The 21,974-nt window shown below is 37.2% G+C and overlaps 1 protein-coding gene and 1 long non-coding RNA gene across 3 annotated transcripts in view; one reads left to right on the forward strand and one right to left on the reverse strand.

Annotated features, from left to right (window-relative positions):
* Positions 1-19,875, reverse strand: part of LOC120621426 (uncharacterized) — a 99,500-nt gene extending 79,625 nt beyond the window's left edge. The window contains exon 1 of the long non-coding RNA XR_005658156.1: positions 19,766-19,875. This is a non-coding gene — a long non-coding RNA (uncharacterized LOC120621426). The remainder of the gene's footprint in view (positions 1-19,765) is intronic.
* Positions 1-21,762, forward strand: part of GRM7 (glutamate metabotropic receptor 7) — a 158,744-nt gene extending 136,982 nt beyond the window's left edge. For both annotated transcript variants that reach the window (XM_039886602.1, XM_039886604.1), the window contains one exon: positions 20,577-21,762. Coding sequence is in view for 1 of the 2 variants with exons in the window: in XM_039886604.1 (XP_039742538.1) it covers positions 20,577-20,626 (50 nt within the window). In the remaining variant the exon portion in view is untranslated. The remainder of the gene's footprint in view (positions 1-20,576) is intronic.
* Positions 21,763-21,974: the final 212 nt, after the last annotated feature.

Genomic DNA, 21,974 nt, shown 5'->3' on the forward strand with positions numbered 1-21,974 from the left:
GATTCACAGGCACATTATAGTTTGAAATTAACTCTTTGGCACCGATCTGCTCTCTCAAGCTGCCTCATGCTGACTTGTGTGTATATGTATCTACACGATAGCTTGGTAGTGGCAGCCAAGGGCTGCCAACACATAATTCCCCCTGTGCAGAATCTTCTCTTCTGAAGAACTGGTTGGATCCTGAAAGCCTATAACTAAGTCAGTTTACTCCTAAGTCTAAAGAGACACAATCGCAAGCCACAGCTAACATCATTCAGTAGGGATGATGGTATTGCAAAGCTTCTGCCCTGGAGTGTGGCTTTGATCCCATCTATGAACATTTGCAGGTGGAAATGCTAAATCAACCTTGCTCCCAGGCCAATGGCAAAGAAACAGCCACCAAGCTGGTAGCTTCTTTTCCCAGCCAAAGCAGCGGCTGAAGCTAGGCTTCTCCTTGCCAAAAATATGGCATTCAAGGCTCTCGCAGGACCACAGACATGCCTTTTGATTTCAGAGAGAAATGGCACATCTCTCTCACCTTCTGTTTCTTTTGGTTTTATAGGGCTCCTCACTGAATAGCCCAGCAGAGAAGTTTACAGCCCTAGCTACCAATATCTGAGCCAAGTTTGAGCTGTTTATTCACAGGTCAAAGTGCTTCACATACGATCTATTGAGACTGAACATTTTCTATTGATTAAGCTGCTACTTTAACTCCCCCTATTAGCACTTTAAACATTCTTACAGTCACTTAAAAATTAAAGGTAGTCGAAGTTCTAACATGACTAGTCCCTTGCTCTACTCCATTGAGAAAATAAATTGGTTTTAATAAAACTGGTTTATAATAAGTGAATATCAAATAGCTTCTCTCCAACTGTGTTATTCTGATTTTCCAAACGACTATATCAGTAGGACACATACGTTCAGTATTTAAACCCCAATAGCTAACTGAGGCATCTCTTTATCATTAATCATACTACCCATCTATTACTGTATCTTTAAGCATTGGATATGTTTTTTGTTTTGTTGGCAATCCTGCAGTTTCCATTCTGTATTTTTGTTACTGATTTATACAATGTTTTTGAAAAAGAGAAGTTAGCAAATTTAAACATGTTTGTAAGCAGATTGCTTCTTCAAAACTGTTCCTTGTAAGCTGAATAAAACAGCGCATTTTGGGGAAGGGTGTTATACAATAAACCCCTACACCTAAGGGAATTAACAAATCCTTGCATATCCTTCATTTAGAAATCTTTTAAGGAATATCTAAGTCCAAATATAAATAAATCGCTTCAGCTTTAAGTTGTACTTATGACCCAACTGCTCTGTGTAGCAGTAAATACTTCCTTAGGTGTAAGAGCCTCATGGAGAGCCATTATATAATTTACTAAAGTAGTTAGCAGCTATATCTGCTGAGTGATTATAGCACATTAAGTACAGTCAATATCCATTTCCAAGGAGGCATCTTAAGTTTCTCAGATCCCGATACACCATATGTTCAATGTCAGTATTACTTGTCCTCAAAGATGATATTGCGTGCTAGTCAATTTAAAGGACTGTTACAAGAAAATACTATTTTCTCTGTAGGGATAATAACTTAATTGACCATTATTAAACAAGAATGATTAAAGATCACTGGCAGACCATACAATCTTTGAAGAGTAAAGTATTTTATCTCTGAATTAAAATAAGGTGATGACTAGTGAGAAAGATGGAGGCAACATGATGATCATCTGGATACCCTGCAGTGTCCCTAAGAGAAATATATTTGTATAGCTTACCAAAACAGCAGAGACACATGACTATTTACCCTTAGCTGAGTCTTTATCACCAACCAATATGTTAAGACACGTGGGAGATTGTTTTTGTCAAAGCTTGGGAGAGGGAAGCACAAGGGATCGAAAGGTTTCTTGTAAAACCTATGGTAGAACTGGCTCTGTTGTCCACCTACAATGACAGCCCCTGGTCAGTAAGAAAAGTAAAAAAAACCAAAGTAAGAAAAACCAAAGCAAGAGCAAGATGGTTCTGAGCTTCCCTCTTTAGAAAGAAGGAGAATCAGAGCTGCCTCACTACTAGAGCCTGATTTCCTTTCTGATAATCTTTAGAAGCTTCACTCCTTGGGTCTGTGGGTCTGTGCAACACCCTCAAATAGCACCGATCTTCCTTATCAGATGGGGGAGGAGGGTACTGAGATGGGGTGGAGAGGAGCCTAGGGATATTCACAGAGGTCAAACCCAACAACTGAGTGCCCAATAAATGTTTCCTGTTGCATCTGAATAAAATCAAAGTAGCTCTAATGAAACACGGCCCTCAGAAGCACTTCCTTCTGTAAGAAGAGCGCTTGAGAGGTCTTCTCTGCTGCTCAAAGCAGAACAGCCAACACAACGTTGTGGCTTGACTTGCAAAGTGAATCGACACACATGCCAAAGGTTGGGAATACAAATGAAAAACAGCCCAGAACTAAAAGATAGTCCCTCGGGAAGCTAACCTGAACTCTGGAATTCCTTATGGCTCCAAAATAAGCATACAAAGGAATTCATCACACGATTCCTATTAAATGAGTAATTAAAATAATTTATTTCTGTACGTTATCTCCAAATGTATCTCTGACAATGAGAAAGTAATAAAGGAGACAGAAGGGAACAAATGAATGCTTACCAGGAACCAACATAATAGCAAGTGCATATTAAATGCTTACTAAGTGCCAGTGTTTACTAAGTACTTTATTTATATAACCCTTAGAACCACTCATTGAGTAAGTACTATTATTATTCTTATTCAGCTAAGTAAACTGAAGCACAGAATGTTTAACCACCCTTCCTAAGATCACCAAGTCAGTGGCAGAAGAGGAATTCAGACTACCACAGTCTGGCTCCAGAGTCTCATTTATTAACACTTCTTCATATATATTCTGCACATATGGAGAGAAAATATAACTTATAGGTCAGAAATTCGGCCTTTTTTATTTTTAAAAAATCAATTGTTTGTCTCCTATTTCTTTTTCACCTCCCACTGCATCGTGTGTGTCTCCTGTCCTCCTTACTCACTTTCACCTCCTCCCCGCAAGGAGATTGCAGGAAATCAGCAACTGTCCCCTAAGTCAAGTTGCCCTCCAGTGTCATCCCCCCACATCTGATTCCTGACTAGTATCCTCCCTGTTGCACCACCAGGTCTTTCCCTTCCAAGAAACCCATCAAGTGTTCTGGTTACAGGAGAAAACCCACGGTCTATTTCAAAGGTCTGATGCCTTGGCCATTAGAGAGCTTTCTAACATGCTGTGGAAGATGTTTTCCTAGTTCAGAGACACCTGTGATGGATATACCCGTGCCCATTTGCAACCCACTACTGGCATACAAGCTGTCTCCTTCTTATAATCCATTGTAATATGCCTGCTCAACTCCCCACACTCATTCCATAACTACCCGCAGTCTGGGATACTTTTATTGCTCTCATTTCCATTTACTCTGCCTGCAGGGAAAATAATACTTTCAGAATATGAAGTAGTCTGTAAATTGACCATTATCTAATACCATTTCCAGCAAAAGGGATACCAACGTTTAGTACTTTACATGTCAACATCTCAAAGCCTGAGACACATATTAAGGAGTAGAAAGCATCTGTAAGTTTTTATAGAAAAGGAAATAGGGGCAGAGCAGTGATTGCCTGAGTTTGTTCACACAGTGCCACAGAGGACACAGAAACGGAATGAAATAAATAGCCTCAATCCAACTTAAATACGTAATGTGGTTCATTTGGACATCCCAATCCCATGGATTGAATGATGCTGCTGAATGATTACACTTGTATAGTTGGCTGTCTTACAGAAATTGATATTTGATATTACAGGACATCCAAAAAGCTGGTTGAAAAGTGAGTGAATTCATTCAAACTTAGTCCAACAACACTCTGATTATTAAATAGCAAGCAAGGGAAATCAGGTGCCTGAGGTTTATTGAATTTTCTAGTTGACTTGGGGTTATATACTATCCACTCTGTTTCATTCCTTACAGTTGAAATTCTTATTTTCAAAAATATATCACTCTGTTTACTTGGTGAAGCATGCCAAGCATTATTTAATTTTTTTTTTTTTTGTTGCCAGGTGAAAGTTCTGAAAGGTCTCAGGTTCATTTTTCTGACCATTGGTGCTACTGTGGAAAAGACTGCAAGTGTAGAAAGCTAGAACACTGGCTATCTTCCTGGGATTGTTTTAATTTCCTGATAATGAATCGTTTTTTTTTCATCCCTCTTCTCAATAGGGTGATTGGTGATCCATTTCTTCCAACCCATCTAAAAATAGATGAATTATAGATAGAACAATTTGGGTTTTCACTTTGAAATCATTAAAAATATATATAAAATACTTCCAAAATTGATCTTTAAAAGATTAAAATTGGACTAACTTCTTCGTCAGCAGAGAGGCAAAGCACAACCATCTTACTGACTGCAGTTTTAGGCAGATGAAGTAAGGTTGATTTGAAAAGTCTACAGGCAGTTATAGAAGGCCTGGAAACTACTAGTGCATTATTTTTTTTTCCCCCTCAGAGACCAGAAAGAGTCCAGCCTTTCAGCCAAAGGATTCTCATATTATGGGTGTTTTAATCTATCACCTGTCTTAATTGGACTTTAGAGAAGTAATGGATATATTGTTCAAATATAGGAATTATAACAAACTAAATGGAAACCTGGATTCAAATACAAGGACCCGAGATACATTAAATTCATGTCCCATTGAAAACTGATATACTCTTGTTTCTGGACAACTTCTGACAACCTGTAGCTCCCAGGTACATCAGCAACGGGAATAGAGAATCTTCAGTACTGGACAGAAATGAGGTTCTATTTCCAGGTGTGAGCTTTCTTAGAGGAAGAGAGGGAGGAGAATAACATTCAGGACCACAAATTCTACCCAGGATGCTTACTATAAATGGAACTCTGCTCTCCAAATTTCAAAACCCATTACTACATTTTATTGTTTCTCACTCATATGGCATCAGAGGAACACTAAAGCATGACGGCAGAAAGCACCTTGCATGTTGTCAACCCCTGCTCTCTTTTTCTCCACATTCCTGCTTTATAGTATTTTCATTTTCTAAAATAAAGTGGATGAGCAAAAACAATTACAAGAAGAGGTTCATAGTGGTTCAGACATGGGCTCTGGTCAAATGGCCTGGCCCTATCATCTGTGTGGTCTTGGGAGTTATACTTAACTTCTCCATGTCTCTCTTTTCCCACCAGCAAAATGGGGGAAATGAAAGTACCTTCTCAGTGGGTGGATGAGGCAATCTGTCTATAATGCAATGATTTGTCTATATCTGTAAATCTTAACAATTAATATTATTGGTTAAGAAACACTCTATATATCTTAACCATTAATATTATTAAGTAAACTTCTTTAATCAGTCATTTCAAATATTATCCTCATTTTCCAATTTCTAATAGCCCATGAGTCTTGCCCAACTTCATTTCATACTTCCTTCTCTGTACATTTTTCTCACAATAAACAAAAGAACCTTAATAACTAACTGATTGATCATCATAAGGGGGAAGGAGTAATAAAATAGAAAGCCTCAAATCGAGACAACACTAAAAAGAATAGAGAAGAATTATCTCAAGCCTTCAGGAGATCTTGACCTCAGATCACAACATTAATGTGAGGTAGCAAAAAAAAAAGAGAGAGAGAGAGAGAAAGAGAGGGGAGAATGATTCATTTAGACACCAGGGACTGGAAATTGAGCCAGCTCTCCAATGGCATACCAAGAGTGAGGTTGGAAATGAAAATAGATATGATAAAATCCAAAAACCATCCAAGCAGAAGACCAGGCCTACCCAAAGAGGATACTTAAGCAGGAATCATTGGCCCAGCCAATAGTCTGGACTTCCCCGTTAGACGGTTGTTGACAGGTTGGCATCTACATCTGATCCAGGAAACAACTCCCCATGCAGAAGGTCATACAGAACTGACCAATAACAAATGACTGCCCTTACAGCAGCAGAATCTTTGATGATGGTTTTACTAAAGTTAGCAACCTTGAAATGCTGTGAAGTATTTTACGTTTTTTATCACGTTAGAAGTTCTCAGAGGGCTGGGGCGATGCCTTATGTAATTGTGCACCCATTGTAGCTCTAGAACCTGGGAAGGAAGATGCCTTATGTTAAGGATTTGGTAAATATTTATTGACCGATTGCTGTTTTATCCTTTGATTCCAGTGAGATGGGTAGTTGTAGCAGGAATGTTGTGAATGTTATGACAGTCTGAGGTGACTTACCTAGGGAAAGATAACTTTCTCAGGGAATGGTAACTGTTTAGAAGTAGTTGTGAAAAAAAGGAGTATTATTCTCCTTAGCAACCCAATAACTCAGATTTTTCAGAATACTCTTGATTTAAGAATTTTCTGTGTTGCTGTCATCAGAAACAATAGACATTTCCTAGAAATTTAAATATTTCTTCAGCCAAACTTAATTATCTAGAGACCCACTCTTATTTTCTGAAATGATAGAGAAATCTATCTTCTAACTAGGCTTAGAGGATCACAGCTTGTGGAACAAAGCTGGAATTTTAACTTCAGAAGGCTGACATGAGAGGCCTCTCAGCTATAGCTTGATATCGCCTACCAAATGAGTGACTAGGTGATGCCATTTTTCTCTTCTTTTGGGAAAGGCAAAGGCTGGTCAATCTTTGGGATTTTTGTTTGTTTGTTTTTAGCCATAGCCCTTTCTCTGAGTTTAAAGAGTGTCCTGGTGACCTGTGATCATATGGTCTGTTTCAGATCTCACCTCCAAGCCTTTCAAAGTATCTGCTCTGCACTGGCTCCTTTGGGGAGAAGGAAGGTAATGCTGAACGATGCAATACTATCTGCCAGGTTTGCTGTCAGGGCATATCACTGCCTATAGTAATGCTTCTCAGCTTCCTGGAACCTAAGTATCCAACTGCCAATTCAGTCACCAAAACTTCCCAAACACTTTAAAGGATTGTCTCACTCCTGTAACAAGCTGAACATTCATGGGAAGTGGTTATGGAATTCAAAGGAAGAAATCAAGCGGTGAGAGTTGCTAAAGATAAGAAGGGAGCAACAGAGATATCTTGATTTCTTGGAACTTTCTGTCTAGCCCTGCGTGACACTCAAAAAAAAAATTTATTGAATAGGAAATATCTGTGGCCCCTGAAGTCTTCTCCACCTCTCATAGTCCTCTCTTGCTTTATCAGAAACCATAGTTTAGAAAAGGTGGGAACATCTATTCTTTAATCTCTCTAAGACTGAGATGCCCTTCAATAAAGTAGGGACAATATTGGTACTTGCCTCATAGGGGTTTCTGAAAAGGTTAAAAGGTTTGTGAATACAAAGTGTTTAGCAGAGTTTCTAGCATATTTTAACAGTTCAACAAATGCTACTACATTCAGAGCATAAGTATTTGAACTCTTTGATGCCTCATCCAGGATCCATACATTTCTTAACTTCTAGGAAACGAGAACTATTAAGAGAAAAAGTTTTTAATGTCCCATTATCTCAGCATGTCGACCACTTCTATAAGGATTCACTACACACCATTTTTGGTCATATTGTGTAAGTCAGAGTACCCTTTGGGATATAGCAGATTGTTTGGGGTATTGAGGATACATAAAAGCTTCCTGGAAAACATGAAATTTTGAGTGATCACTGCTAAATCTGTTTGATAACCAACCTGAGTAATACGATATATACAGTCATATGTCATAGACATGCATGGATAGCTTTGGTTTCAGTCTTTTTGATAGAATCCACCTGGTAGTTGCCCCATCTTTACACTGCCTTATCAGTACAGACACAGCTCAATTCTTAACTGCAAAGTCGAGTAGTAAATCAATAGAGAGTAACTCATTTCAGCTAATCTGACATTCCTATAGCACTCATCAGTAGATATCCAACTTATTTAATCAAAATGGATAAAGAAATATATAAATAAATACATATTTACAAACTACAGTAATTGATTTTGCAAATAACATAACAGTGCTACAATGAGAGTGCCTAGAATCAATGATTGCCAGTTCCAATATTATACAAAGGTGACAAGGATTGTATGTAGGTGTAGCAGCAGCCATTGATTATGTGTAAAAAATCTTTCTATACAGTAAGAACCTGTCATTTTTGCTGTAATAGGAACTGCAAAACCCCTGCTTCCCCTTTTGGCTCCAGCTGACTAATACAAGCTCTCAAAGCACAAGATTTCAATATCACACTTTTGCAGAGATGAAACAGTAGTTAATGATAGCAATGTGACTGAATAGATTGGAAACATGGAAACATGTTCACGGTGATTTGACAGATTCCTTTTCAATGAGTGGATGAAATGCACTAGTTGCTCTGACAACTCCTTAAGCCTCTTCAAGGAAAGTTGGCACCCTAACTATGTCCGAAACCCAAACAACTAATTCAGTTTTGTTTTACAGGCAGCCTGACCTTCTGCTTTAGAAAGACCTCTTTCTTCCAAGGGAAAAGCATATGCATACGCGATGAGTCAGGTGTTATGTGTGTGTGAGTCTAAATGCGTCCAGAAAGGAAGCTAATAATAGCTAAAATATATTGGGTAAAATTATACCAAACCCCATTCTAAGTGTCTTAACATACATTAATTCCTTTAATCCTCATAACAGCTCTAGAGATTGGTACTATTATTAGGTCTGTTTTTTTTCAGGTGAGAAAACTGAGCACAGAAGGATAAAGTCTCTTGCCCAAGGTCATATCACTGAGTGGTGGCTATCCTTGTGTTTCTGTCTCTCCATTTTTCCCTCTGCTCTGCCTTTTACCCTGGTGGTTGTTTTGATGATCGCTCTTGAATTAGCATCATCAGAGTTCCATACCAGGCCAGAGGAACTATCGCAATTTATTTTCATCTCTTCTCAAAGACACAAGATTGACTTGAGGGTACTGCTTCTTAGTAGCAAATATTATGAGACAAAAGTAGGGCTGGCTCCCAGCAAAGTTGTGAAGCAACTTTGGAGATGAGGGAGTCTCAAACTTTTAATCATGAAACTTTTCAAACAATCAGAGTAGTAGAAAGAGTAGTAAATAGTACAATGCATTGCCAAGATTTAACAACTGTTAACATTTTGCCATATTTGCTACAACTATATGCTTTTGTCTTGGGCCATTTTAAAGTTAACTACAGACATCATGATGCTTTACTCCAAAATTTTTAGCTTATCACAAAGTACAGACATTCTCCAATAGTACTACTATCATATCATTATCATCTCTAAGTTCACAGGAATTCTCTAATATTATTTAACATCCAGTCTGTGGGCTCATACCTTCAGTCTCATTTCTCTTTATAGATGGTAATCCTTCTGCTTCCTCAATCCAATCTCTTCAGACCCAATGCCTTTAATCCAGCTAAGTGCTCCCTTCCACAAGATCCCCTATGAAATCTAGTGATAAGGATTCTGATCTCCTATTAGAATACCTCAAGTCCCATCACAAATGCTCTGACCCTGAGTACAAAGAGGAATGGTCAGTGTGGAAAGGTCCATTAGCTATCATCAGAGAAAACACAATACATTTAAGGGAAGACCATAAATCATCAATTTACAATCAGAAACTTGATAGATATCCCTATGAAATGTTAAATAGTCTTAAAATTCTTGAGCCTAATATATGCATTAAAGTTCAATATCAAATCCACCATATCCTACCTGTATTTTCAGCTCACTTCAAAGTAACAGAGTGGTGACACATAAGAGAAAAGGAGAGTAAAGAAAGTGTTTATAGAGAACACTGAAGATGGAAAATAGGGAATCATTAGGAGCTGAATATGTTTGAGCATAGGCTGATTAGCTAAGGGAGCTCTTAGTTGCAGAGCCGAGCTTGCTAATATTAGACCCCAGCCATAACCAATTTCTGCTTCATGACTCCATTTCCTCCGATAGAAGTCACAGTCTCTACTAAGGCACAGAAAGGTTAGGGATCTGTTCCATCTACCTTTTACCTGAATACAAAGTTTCTCTGCCCTTACCTCAACTAACAGTATGATTATTCCTGATCATTCTGTGCTCTTTATGAATAACTTTTGTTCCCTCTGATTGAGTAACTATAAACATCAATGGACTTTCACATTCCAGGAAACAGATTAAAGCAGACCTCTGGGGTTCTTTATCACTTTGCATCCACTATTTCAGAGTGAAGAAGAAAAGTTCCTGGCAGAAAGCAGTCAAAGGCAGAAGTTTTCAAGAATATCAGACAGAGAAGTGAGTCAGTGCCTTGTCGTTAGCTCCAACTAATCCCGAAACAAGCTCCTATCATCTTTCACCATTTTATTTTATTTATATATGTATGTATGTATGTATGTATGTTAATGTTTAGCACTATTATACGTCCTGTGGATACAATGGTGATGAAGACAGGATGTGCGGAGTTTACATTCTAGAGAGAACACAACTAAATAAATTGAAATGTAAATAAAACACCTCAGAGAGTGATAGTGGTAGGTGAAGAAAGCAAGCCACAATGGGGCTGGGAAATTAGAAGATGGTGAGTGCTATTTTAGAGATGGAGTCAAGAAAGGCTTCTCCAAGAGGTGACATTTAAATTGAAACCTGAAAAAGGAAAAGGTTATTTTCACCTTTGGGAATATCTGAGGGAAGAGCATTCCATAATCAAGTGACCAACAGTCAGAGGGTATCTCTGCTTCTACACTCTCTTCCTTTCCTGTGTGTTCTCGTGGCACGGGTTTTATGGAGAAATAACTCTCTGTAAAAAGCTTTGGAGCCTGACTCAGAATTCTTTCCCTACTTTTCCATTCCATGTCTGCATTTTATCAATCTTTAACAGTGTTCTTTCGAATAAATAAATTCCTAAGACAGACAGACAAAGAGACAGACAGACAGACGTGTGTGTGCGCACACACACACATACACACACAAAGAACTTGGGTTAAAAGAGACAGGAACTTTATCAGGAACTGATTATTCTTCTGACCCAAGGCACAGTATTTACATTATTACTTCTACACACTACCTTGTGCCAATGACACTTCTTCGAGGGAAGCCAAACCTCTGTACATTAGTGTGCCAAACTGGCTAGTCTCCGTGGATTAAGCAGGCTGCTCAGAGGACAAGACCAAGCACTCTGAGAGAAGGGTGACAGACCAAGTCAGACAATTACCTGGCAGGCACTATCCACTTCCTGCTCTTAAAAGACATCAGCAATCCACCCAGCACTTTCTACCTTGGAGGTCTCACACAATGATTTACATATTTTAAAGCCAAACTCATAAAAAAGATGAATAGACACACTTAATTTTTAAAGCTATTTTTACTAGTGTTGGGGGGAAAAATCTCTTATAGGCTTCCTGTGGTGCATTCAACGTTTGACTGCTTTAGGAAACATTTTAAGAAGCCACTTATAATATGACACAGATACACCAAATGAGGGGGAAAAAAATGAAGGACTAGATAAAATTCTCAGCGCCTTTTTTTCAGTGAAAAATCCAGAAGAAATGGCCATCTTATAATTAATAATTGGTCAGAATATATAACAGTGTTCTTATTCGGCTTTGGATCATGCTAACAACAACAGAATGGCAGAAGGCAAAGTGAGAGAAGTAGATCGTCTAAGAGAATCACTCATGGAGGCCTCTTTAAGGACCGATTCTCAGGAGCATACAGGCCAAAATGCACAAATGAGAGATTCCCTCTACCTCATCCCCAGGAGAACATGCTGTTGGTGAGGGCAGTTGTGGCCCTATGAGATGCTTCTCATCATTTAGAACCCCATTCATGGCAAACACATTCCTAATCATTCCATCGGCTCCAAGCTGATCTGCTTTTCTGTAATTATTATCCTTTATCTCTACCTCATTTCTGAACCATCCTCCAGGATACTACTAGTATACTCACGCTTTTCAAATATTGATGAACTTCTCACAATTCACTCTAATATACAGAACTCTACATATTTCGTAAAATATCATTGGCAATCTGAAATTAATCTCCCTAGCAATCCCTTCTGCCAGCATTCTTTCTTCTCAGCATGAACCCTGTATTCACCAAACTCTTCAAATTTTTTGCTGTTCTCTCCTAATCCTAAGCTTTTTCACAGAATATGGCTATGCCAATATGGTATCCTCCAACTGGAATGTTCTTCAATGCCTATGCCCCCAATACCTAGGCCTGCCTGGAAGATGTCTATAATTTAATGCTCAAGACATAGTTCAACACTCCTCTTCTTTGAAAACTTTCCTGAGTTCATCAGACAATAATTTTCACCTCTTCCTTTGTGCACAAGTTCTGATGGCATTTCTTGCCAGCGTCAGAATTCTTCATGCATATTACCATTTCTACTCACTCTTTGTTCTAGCCATTCTGGTCTTTCATCTGCCAGCCTCAGGGATTGGACCTACTGTTTGGTCTATGATCAAATATTTGCATAACTTCTCTCTCATCTCCTTTAAGTCTCTGCTCAGATGTCATCCTCTCTGAAACCTTACTCGCCACTTTACCTAGGGCAGTGACTTCCATCTAAGGGTGTTTGGGATTGCCTGGCATCATCATATAGCTGATTCTTGTTATTCTCAGAATCTGCATTTACGAACTTATCTACTTGCTAAAATTGATTTATAACTCTAAAATGAATACTTGTGCCTTTGCATTCATGTGTGGAGATACGTAGAGCAGAAAAATACACACGCATTCCAAGCTGAGGACAAACAAAGTATCACTCTGCCTTCTTGTTTTAGCTTTTATATGTAAACAAGTGTACTTTTTGCAGTTTTTTTAATTCCTGTGTTTTGCATTTTTGTGCTTTTTGTCGAGTATTTTGCTGTTTAAAATGGCCCCCAAGCACAGTGCAGGAAGGGTTTGATGTGACTTATAGAAAAAAGTCCATGTGTTAGATAATCTTCATTCAGACGTGAGTTTAGTGCTGTTGCCCTGAGTTCAATGGTAATGAATCAAAAATCTACATTAAATAATGTGTCTTTAAACAGAAACGCACATAAAACAAGGTTATATATTGATTGGTTGATGAAAATGTTGTGACTGGAGGCTCACAGGAACTTAACCATGTCTTTCTCCTAGGAGCAATTGTTCAATATTCTCTAATTCAGTGTGTGTGGCAACTTTATAGAATACAACAATGCATAACAAGAATTGGATGAATTTACTTCTTTTTTAAATGATTCATTTCCCCTCAGAAGAATGTAAGCTCCATAAAAGCAGGGACCATATTTTATTGTAATATTACTATATCCTCCCTGCCTATCACAGTGTCTGACACATAGTAGGTGCTCATTAAATGTGTTGAGTACACTGAACTAGGAGTTGTTCAAGGATAGAATATTTTCCCTACCTTTGTGCCACTAGTTTTTAACAAAGTTACTAGCATACTGTGAACTGTTACTAGTTGAATAAATGAATAAAAGAATGAATGAATGGACTATGGATCTCCTAGGCAAAAATAATAGCAAGGCCTGGATTTCAGCTAGAGCTTTGTATCCGGTAAGAGCAAGCACTACTCTACTACTATTTTATCATGATTGCCTTATTTGTAACATTATCCTTAAGACAGACTTTGATCCGCGTTTCAATCTTGGATGCCTCATTGCACTGCATCTATAATATACTCCAGAATGCTCGCATCTGCAAAATATTAAAATTGCAAAATATACAAAAGCTTTTCAATGCCCAAAGAGCATAACAAGAAAAAGGAGAAATCTTTGATGCTGTAATTCAGTGCATCTTCTTCCAAGGCAAAATATATACAGCCTCAATCAAATTACCCAGATTTTAACTTGGCCAAGCTTAAAGATGTTTCGAAATAGAACTTGGTCTGCTTGCTTCAAATACATCTTCTAAGAACCCTGTAAACCTCTGCTTGATGCTTTATATCTTAAAGTACAAATTAGATTTTTTAAAAGAAACATTAAGACTTTCATTGTTTTCAGTATAGAATTGAAAGTTTTCTGTCAATTGTAGCCAGGCAGCTTTGGCTTTCCTTGGATGTGAAAAGGGGGAAAAAAGAATGCTGTAGTTTAAAAGTTACAAAGGAAATCTGAGGAGTGATAGCAATGGCTAGCTCTGTACATAATATTATCAGCAAGGACACAGAGAAAAAAAAAGATGACAAAGTTGCTATGTATTTTTTCTTGTGTGTGCTCTATTTTTCTCCTAAGATCCTGAGAGGTGATGATGACTTGAGAGAGCAGAAGCTTCTCTACAGTAAAACAAAGAAAAAAAAAATCAATAAATATTAAGCACTTCCTATGTATTACACACTTCCTAGACATTAGGGAAAAAAAATGGTCTCTTCCATCCTGACACAGTGTTAACATTGGAGATACACTTGAGAAATAAGTGATTCTCCCTGGTTGTGTTAAGTATGGCAAATAAAAGGAAAGCAGCCATGAGAGAGTGGATGGAGACACCTAACTTGTCTGGAGGGGAGTCAGGAAAGGCTCCTGGAACAAGTGGCTTTGAGAATCTACAACCCGGCAAGGAGAAGGTAACCAGTTAAGGAGAAAAGGTCATTAGCATTGCAGGGAGAGAACAGCAAGTGTTGAAGATTCTGCTTCAAAATCATTGATTGCACCTCCACCACTCATGGCATCTCAAATATAGCAGGTTCACAAATAGCATTGTTTTGTTCAACATCATTTCATTATAATGTTAATGAGGAAAAAGTTACAGCCAGGGCCACTGTCTGCGTGGAGTTTGCAAGTTCTCCCCATGTCTGCGTGAGTTTCCTCCCACATCTCAAAGGTGTGCGTGTGAGGTGAACCGGCTTGTTTGAATTGTCCTAGTCTGTGTGAGTGTGGGGATGTGATAGAAAGGCGGGCTGTTCAGGGTGGATCCCTGCCTTGCGCCCTGAGCTGCTGGGAGAGGGTCCTGCCACCTGTGACCCTGAACTGGAATGAGCGCGTTGGAAAATCATTATCTTACTTATTTTTATTCATCTTTTTAAATGTATAGCTTACATTTATTTCGATGTGTAATATTAGAAGTGTTTCAGGCCTTTATTAGAAGTTTGGTAATGTTTTTTGTGACCAGAAAAATGCTTAAGAACTTATTTTTATCATTTAGCCTCAGGTAAAATTGATTTCCTTATACAAAGTTTCACTTCAAGTTGCAGTTTTCAAACACCTGATAGTTGAGGACCTTAAAGTAGCCTTGAAAGCCTTTTACAGATGCCTCTATTCAGAAGCTAAATAACGATAGGAATTGCGTCTTGTCCATCACTCTGTTTCCAGTATCTTGAGTTTAGTATGACAGCACGCATATTCACTGAAGTGATTACCTGTTTTTTCCCTCTCGCCCTCCCAGCCTGAGTCCCAGAGCTCTGTGACTCCACTCCCATACACCTGGTTGGAAATATAGTAAGTTACATTCCCCTGCCTCTTTCCTACATTCTCTTACTCTTCATCATCCAGATCAAATGCCCACATCATTGCAAAGCCTTCCCAGACTTAGTATAGTACACTGCCAATCAAGACAAAGTTAATTAGCCCTTGCAAAATATCTTTAAGCATGTATCACAGGTGCTGTAATCATTTCCCCCACTATAACACAAGTTCCAAATCAACAGGAATATATCTGACTTGTTTCTCTATCCCTGGTAAAAATGGGGCAAGCACCTAGCACATTTTTTTTCTAAGGTTTTCTAGGCTGCTGCTTCCCTATTCTCTCAAACTACATTGCTCTTGTCTGCAAATACTACTACTAACTGGTACACACAGCTTTGATGCCCCACCATCCATCGAAGAGCCTCCCTCACTCAACATTGGTGAAGGGTACCAGTTTACTTTGGGGTTTCCTCACAATGTGATTTCATGCCTTATCCTTAAGAATAACAAATGTTAAACCCTTGTCGATGGCACATGGCGGCCTTCTATAAATGTTCAATATAATCTGAATATACAATGAATGAGAAGTAAACAAATGGCTTACAGACTTCCAAATCTGTTTTGCACAATTAGCATGCATTAGAATAACTGGAATTTAATAGATGTTAAATAATATTTTGTTAGATAGCTGGCTGTATAGATGGACAGAAATTCAGATTTTGGAGTTTTTACAACTGGATTAGAATGGTGATTTGGAATCCTGAGTTATTTAACTGATTGATTGCATTTTTACCCCTGCCAAGTTTTTTGTCCAGCTAACTAAGAACAAATAATCTATCATTCTCCTAGTAGATTGTGGCAGCAGAGTTGAGGGTGGGACTGAGGAGATGTAGAAAAGTCTCTCGGTTTTTTTTGTTTTGTTTTGTTTTTTTTTAGTTTAGAGTTGAGTTTGTATAATTGTGAATGACTCATTTTTTAGCAATCATGTTCTTCATTCTTGCTCTTTCTTATCTTTTCAGCTGAGTAATGCGCTGCTCTTAGGTAATTTTTAAAAGATTTAGGAGAAATCATTACAAAAGGAATTACCTTTAAAAAAATACAGAAAGTTTGCTAGCCTTTTTTGAAATCCTGAATGAGAATTAACAGTTGAAATTCACATCTACTCTTCTGCCATTAAGTGCTGGGCTAAAAGCAATTTACTAATGAAACCAACAGGCAGGAAAATGGTCATTGACCACGGAAGTAATTACACAAAGTATTTCCTTTTGTTTTAATAACTGCAAATCCTAACATGAAAGAATCTCTCCCAGCTGAAATATTTATAACTTTAATGACTGAATTTTAGTTGACGGGGAAGCAGTAGTGGGGGGGAAGGGCAGCATAGATACTACTTAGAATGTGTTCAGAAAGAACCAGCTAGAACAAAGTTTCATCAGCCAATAAACCAGTACTCCAAAGTTTGTTTAGCTTCACAAATGACTGAATAGCTAGGATCAAGATTTAAAAAATAATAAAATACATCTCAAAAAGTATATTCTTGTATAGTACAAAGAGATCTATTAAAAAGGCGGAGCTATATAATCAAATAAATTTGGGGACTAATGCAGATATTATCAGAGTTACAAACTGACAGCCTAGAGATTCTCTGGCCTCTTTCCTTTGACTTGCTAAATATTTTAATATGTTATTGAATTGAATCTTCTACATAAAACAGGTATTCCTAATGCCTAGAATAGAGCTCAGCACATAATATATGCTCAATAAATAAAAATAAATTTTGAAATAAGATTTTCAAATAATGAAATTTTATATAAAAATATAGAAGTCTAGTTCTTTTTCTAAAAAAAAAAAAAAAAAATGGAATCTCTGACTAAATTGAGATATCATCCTCCAGTGATTATACTGTTTAGATGGGGCAGGTGTTTCCTAATTTATCATGGTGCATACTGTTTCTTAACATCGTACACTTAGCCCATTTCACTCATTTATCTTATGTGTCCAGCCCGTAAAGGAAAAACCCTTAGAGAATCAAAAAGCGCACCATTATATAAAAGGGTGTAAGAAGTCTTACACATGTGCACGTGTAATATATATCTAGAAATAAAGTTTCTGAATCAACAATATGCATATCTTCAGCTTTTCTAAATATTTCCAAATTTTTTTCCCATGTAACTGTATCAACTTACGTTCCTACAAGTGTAGGCAAAGAATTTCCATTTCTTCACACCCTCACCAATACTTAGTATCAGTACATTTTTGTTTTGTAACAGTCTGGGCATGGAATACCATTTTGTTTTAATTTTCATTTCTTTAACCAATGAGGTTGAGTGTTTTTAATTTGTGTGTTTATTTGTTTTCCCTCACCTATAAATTGCCTTTTTATATCTTTAATCCATTAAAAAATTAGATTGCCTTTTATTTATTAATTTGTATAAGTTAAAAATATTTGGAATATCAATACTTTATCAGTTAAATATATTGCAAATAATTTCACCTAGTCTATAGCTTTTTCATTTAATTTTATAAATAGTGTTGTTTTTCAGATACTATTTACTCCATTTTGTTGTTGAAAACAACTGGAAAGTAGAGTCCATCAATAAAAAAGTTACAGAAATTTTGCTATGTTTTTACATGAAAACAATATATTAACTCTGATTATCAAATCAACACAACAGCCTCATTGTAAACAACAAATGTTCAAGATACCTCGCTTTGAGAACTACTGATGTAGATGACTTTCAAATATTCAATAGGAACCGGGCCATATATTCCTCTAGTTCCTTAAAACTTTTAACTTTATAAGAAAAAAATTCTAGCTGTTTTAAAATAACAATGTTTTCTTAGTAAGTGTTTTACTTCACAACTATTTTGAGCTAAGCAATTTTCTTCCCTAGACCACAAACTACATTGCTATTCAAATAAATGGAGTTTTTTGGACACCATAGGCACTTACTTTATTTACTCATAAGGCTAGAATGGTTTAAAAACAAACATGATAATGCTTTGGACATTGTTCTGCAAAGTGCATAAACTGCCAATCGAGGACCTACACAATTCCATCATCATTTTGCTGCAATATTCCTAAGCTATTCTGCAAAGAAAACATGTACTGAGACTAATCGTTTGTACAGGATTTTATAATTTAAAAATACATTATTGTGTTATGTTACAAGATGAGAAACTAGGATATTTCATATGTTCATGCCCTTGACAGCCCACATGGTGACAATTATCCTACCCACTTTACAATGATGTAAAGGAGTTCAGTGTCATTGAACTGATGTAGGCCATATCTCAAGTAAGTGATAAAGTTGAATCAGACCTGGGTATATGAACCTAGCCCCATTCTTCGTGAAATGGAGATAATAAACAGCATTCACTTCAAGGCTACTTAAAAAAATACTAGAAAATAATCCATGCTAAGCACGGGTGAATTTCCATTATTATCATTTCTAATTTTTTAAAACATAATCTCAGCTTTACAATGCAAGGACATTATTTTCTAACTTACTTATTTTTTAGCAAAGACTCTTCCTAATTGGTGTTTTTAAGTAACTTGCTTGAGGAATTTCAAATATGTTTTACTTTTTTCACTGACAGTTATGCTTATATAGAAAACAATCTTTTTAAATCACACAATAGAGGTGGTCTCAGATATTTAGGTCAGTATGAGCTTCTGGGTTTGTTTGTTATTTCCTCCTTTGTCCTAAGGATAATTAATATGTTAGCATTTGACAAGCCACACGGTGACTATTTCTTATAACTGTCATCTGGGGTTTTCTAGCTATGATACTGTAATAGTTTTGAGTTAAAAAAAAAAAATCTTTAGAAAGTTTTTCTCCTTATACTCAAACCAACCACATTGTTGAAGACAATGAAGACTGTGATAACAAAGGAAGCCTTCTCATAGAAGTGGGGATTATTGAAGTCATGCATTTATTGAGTGAGGATGCATCATAACCGATCTCATGACTACATTTTCCATTGGATCCTGAATTTCATGTAATTCATTTTTTATCTAATTTTAGTTAATAAATGCAATATGATGTATTAGAGAAATGAGTGCTCAACTCAGAATTTTCTGGAAGGAGTATCCAAATTTTTAATCCAGAAAATAAGATCAGTCTTTTTGTATAGTGTACACGTGCATATATGCATCTGCAACATACTGGCTGCATTACTCAAAGTTCAGATACTACTGTCTCTTGGTATTGTAGCTTCTCTGTGCCTCTAAATTCATACCTAAATCCCCACTCAAGAGTTCTGGAAGAATTTTTGCTACTTGTGTTAAATGAATAGTACTATTTAGAATCAAAGAACAGTAAGTAAAATAAGCCATCTGTAAATGCTACATGACAGTTACTTTGTGTCCAACAGAAGCTGATGAAAAACTACTAAGATTTAATGAATAAAGAACATTTCACATCACATCAATTGTATTACGTGGTATTAAGAACTAGAACATAGAGCAGAGTCATACCTTGGGATCTCGGTGTCTGTTTTCAGCATAAGTACAGGAAAGGGCCTGATTTGCTCATCAGCTGCTCGTCCATGCTTAGCCTGTGTCTGGCAGATGGTAGGCAATCAACACATATCTACCAAATGAATGATTGAATGAGTGAGTAAGTAAAGGTGAGTCCTGAAATCACTGTAACAAACAGAAAAATAATGCATTCTACATTTAAGGAAAATAAATGTAGGCTGTGTTTTGAGACACCTGGAAGATTTAAGTAGCTTCAAACCTTGATGAAAATAGTTCTGCAAATTACCATTACAACTTACTGACGATAACACTACAAAAGTCAATCTACAGTAATTTGATCATGTGAATCAGAACTGGAGAAGGCACTCTGGTTGGCCTAATCTGTAGTCAACCTCAGTAAATTCCAGTGATGCAGGACATACCTTTCCAAAGCAAAGGCCGTTTAACACGAAAAGGTCTGGGAGGGGATCACACAACAAAATACACGGCAACATGAGCGGGCCCTTTAAGCTTAGGGCTGGTAAATAGAAAGGATGATAGCCATTGATAAATTTACTAACATTATAAACCATAAAGTGGGAGGATCTCAGAATAGAGAACCCCAATGATTTGAGAATTGCTGGACACTGCAGATTTTAGTGGACTACATCTTTGAAAATAGTCATAGGAATCCACAGTGATTTGCACATTCCACAATGGTACACTGCCCCATCTTGACTTTTTATCCAGCTTATCACAGATCTAATTCTGCTTCTACCTTGCAAATAGGGTCATTGCCACAAATGACTCTTTCACATTTTTCTTTCAGGCCCTGCTGCAAAAAAGAAGTATGTCAGTTATAATAACCTGGTTATCTAACCTGTTCCATTCCATGGAACTGTGGAGGAGGAAGACCCTCAGTTATTTCGTCACCCAACCTGGCATAGGACTCTTTTGGTCCTGCCCGTCGCCCATCACTGGAGGAGCATCCCCAGCCAGGAAACCAATGTTAGAGGATCCAAGTGTCCTACACAGCTGCTTTATGAAATATTCTTACTTTATCTTGGCTTAATAAGTCACTGGCATCAGCACTGCCAACTTGGCTGCAATTTTGGACCTTCCCTACCAAAGGGAGTGTTGAGACTCAAGTCCCACCCAGGCTCTCTAGGATGAACCTCTGAGAGCCACAGGGACCGTTTTGGGGCTGACCTGTCTTTCTACGTATGTACTTCCAGGTTGCAAGGTTTTGAAATTTTCTGTACAGTTTGTGAGGACTTTTGCACTTTGCCATCCGATGTTGTACCTCGGCTCACTGTTTTTTTTCGAATGCCCTCTTTTCATAGATCCCTGTTCTCTCAGATGGCGACTATTGGGGAAATTTTTAAAACAATTAAAATTTTAAAAAAGATCTCGGCAGACTGAAAAACAAATTTAAAACATGTGTACATGACTATAATTATGATTATATTACCACTGCAAATCATGTTATTTTTTTTAAGACAAAAATGATACTTAAAGACCAATAACTGTGCTGATAAAGTAGGCCCCACCTATTTATTGTTGGTATGTGATAGGTCACATGAAAGGAAGGTATTGGTTGAACTGAATAGAGGTCTTGATCTTTGGAATGCATGCCAGTAATGTATTTTACAGTACATGTTACTAATATGTTCAATACTTGTATTTGTGTTCTCTTTTGTTATTTTAAATAGGGTATATGGATATTTTGCAATAATTTTAATAATGATTAAGCTATTTGGAGAAAAGAATATGGATTTTTCATGTCTTGAGGTTTTGTTCATGCCCCTCTATGATTGACCGGTGTGATAAGGACTTTAAAAAAAAAGCATGTATGTTTTTTACTGTTTGTAATAAGTACTTTCGTTAATCTTGCTGCTTATGTGCCAATTTAGTGGAAAAACACCCTTGCTGAAAAATCCCTCCTTTCCATTCTCTTTCAATTCTGTGATATTGTCCAAGAATGTACCAATAAAATACTTTGGTTAACTTTTTTATTTTCTGCAATAAATCTTTTTAGTTGTTTACCCTCTTTTAGTTACAGCTTATTTCATAAAATCTGAAGTTAGGAAACAATGGAGACCAAACTTGTTAAAGGAACGAGCTTTAGTTCACAACTAATGCCATATCTGAAATGCATAATATCAACCCAGAGGTCTAAATTCTCTCATAGAAAAGGCACGCCCCCACACACAAAGCACATTTTGTT

Source organism: Pteropus medius, unplaced genomic scaffold (genome assembly GCF_902729225.1).
Source record: "Pteropus medius unplaced genomic scaffold, Ma_sr-lr_union100, whole genome shotgun sequence".
Classification (NCBI taxonomy): Eukaryota; Metazoa; Chordata; class Mammalia; order Chiroptera; family Pteropodidae; genus Pteropus; species Pteropus medius.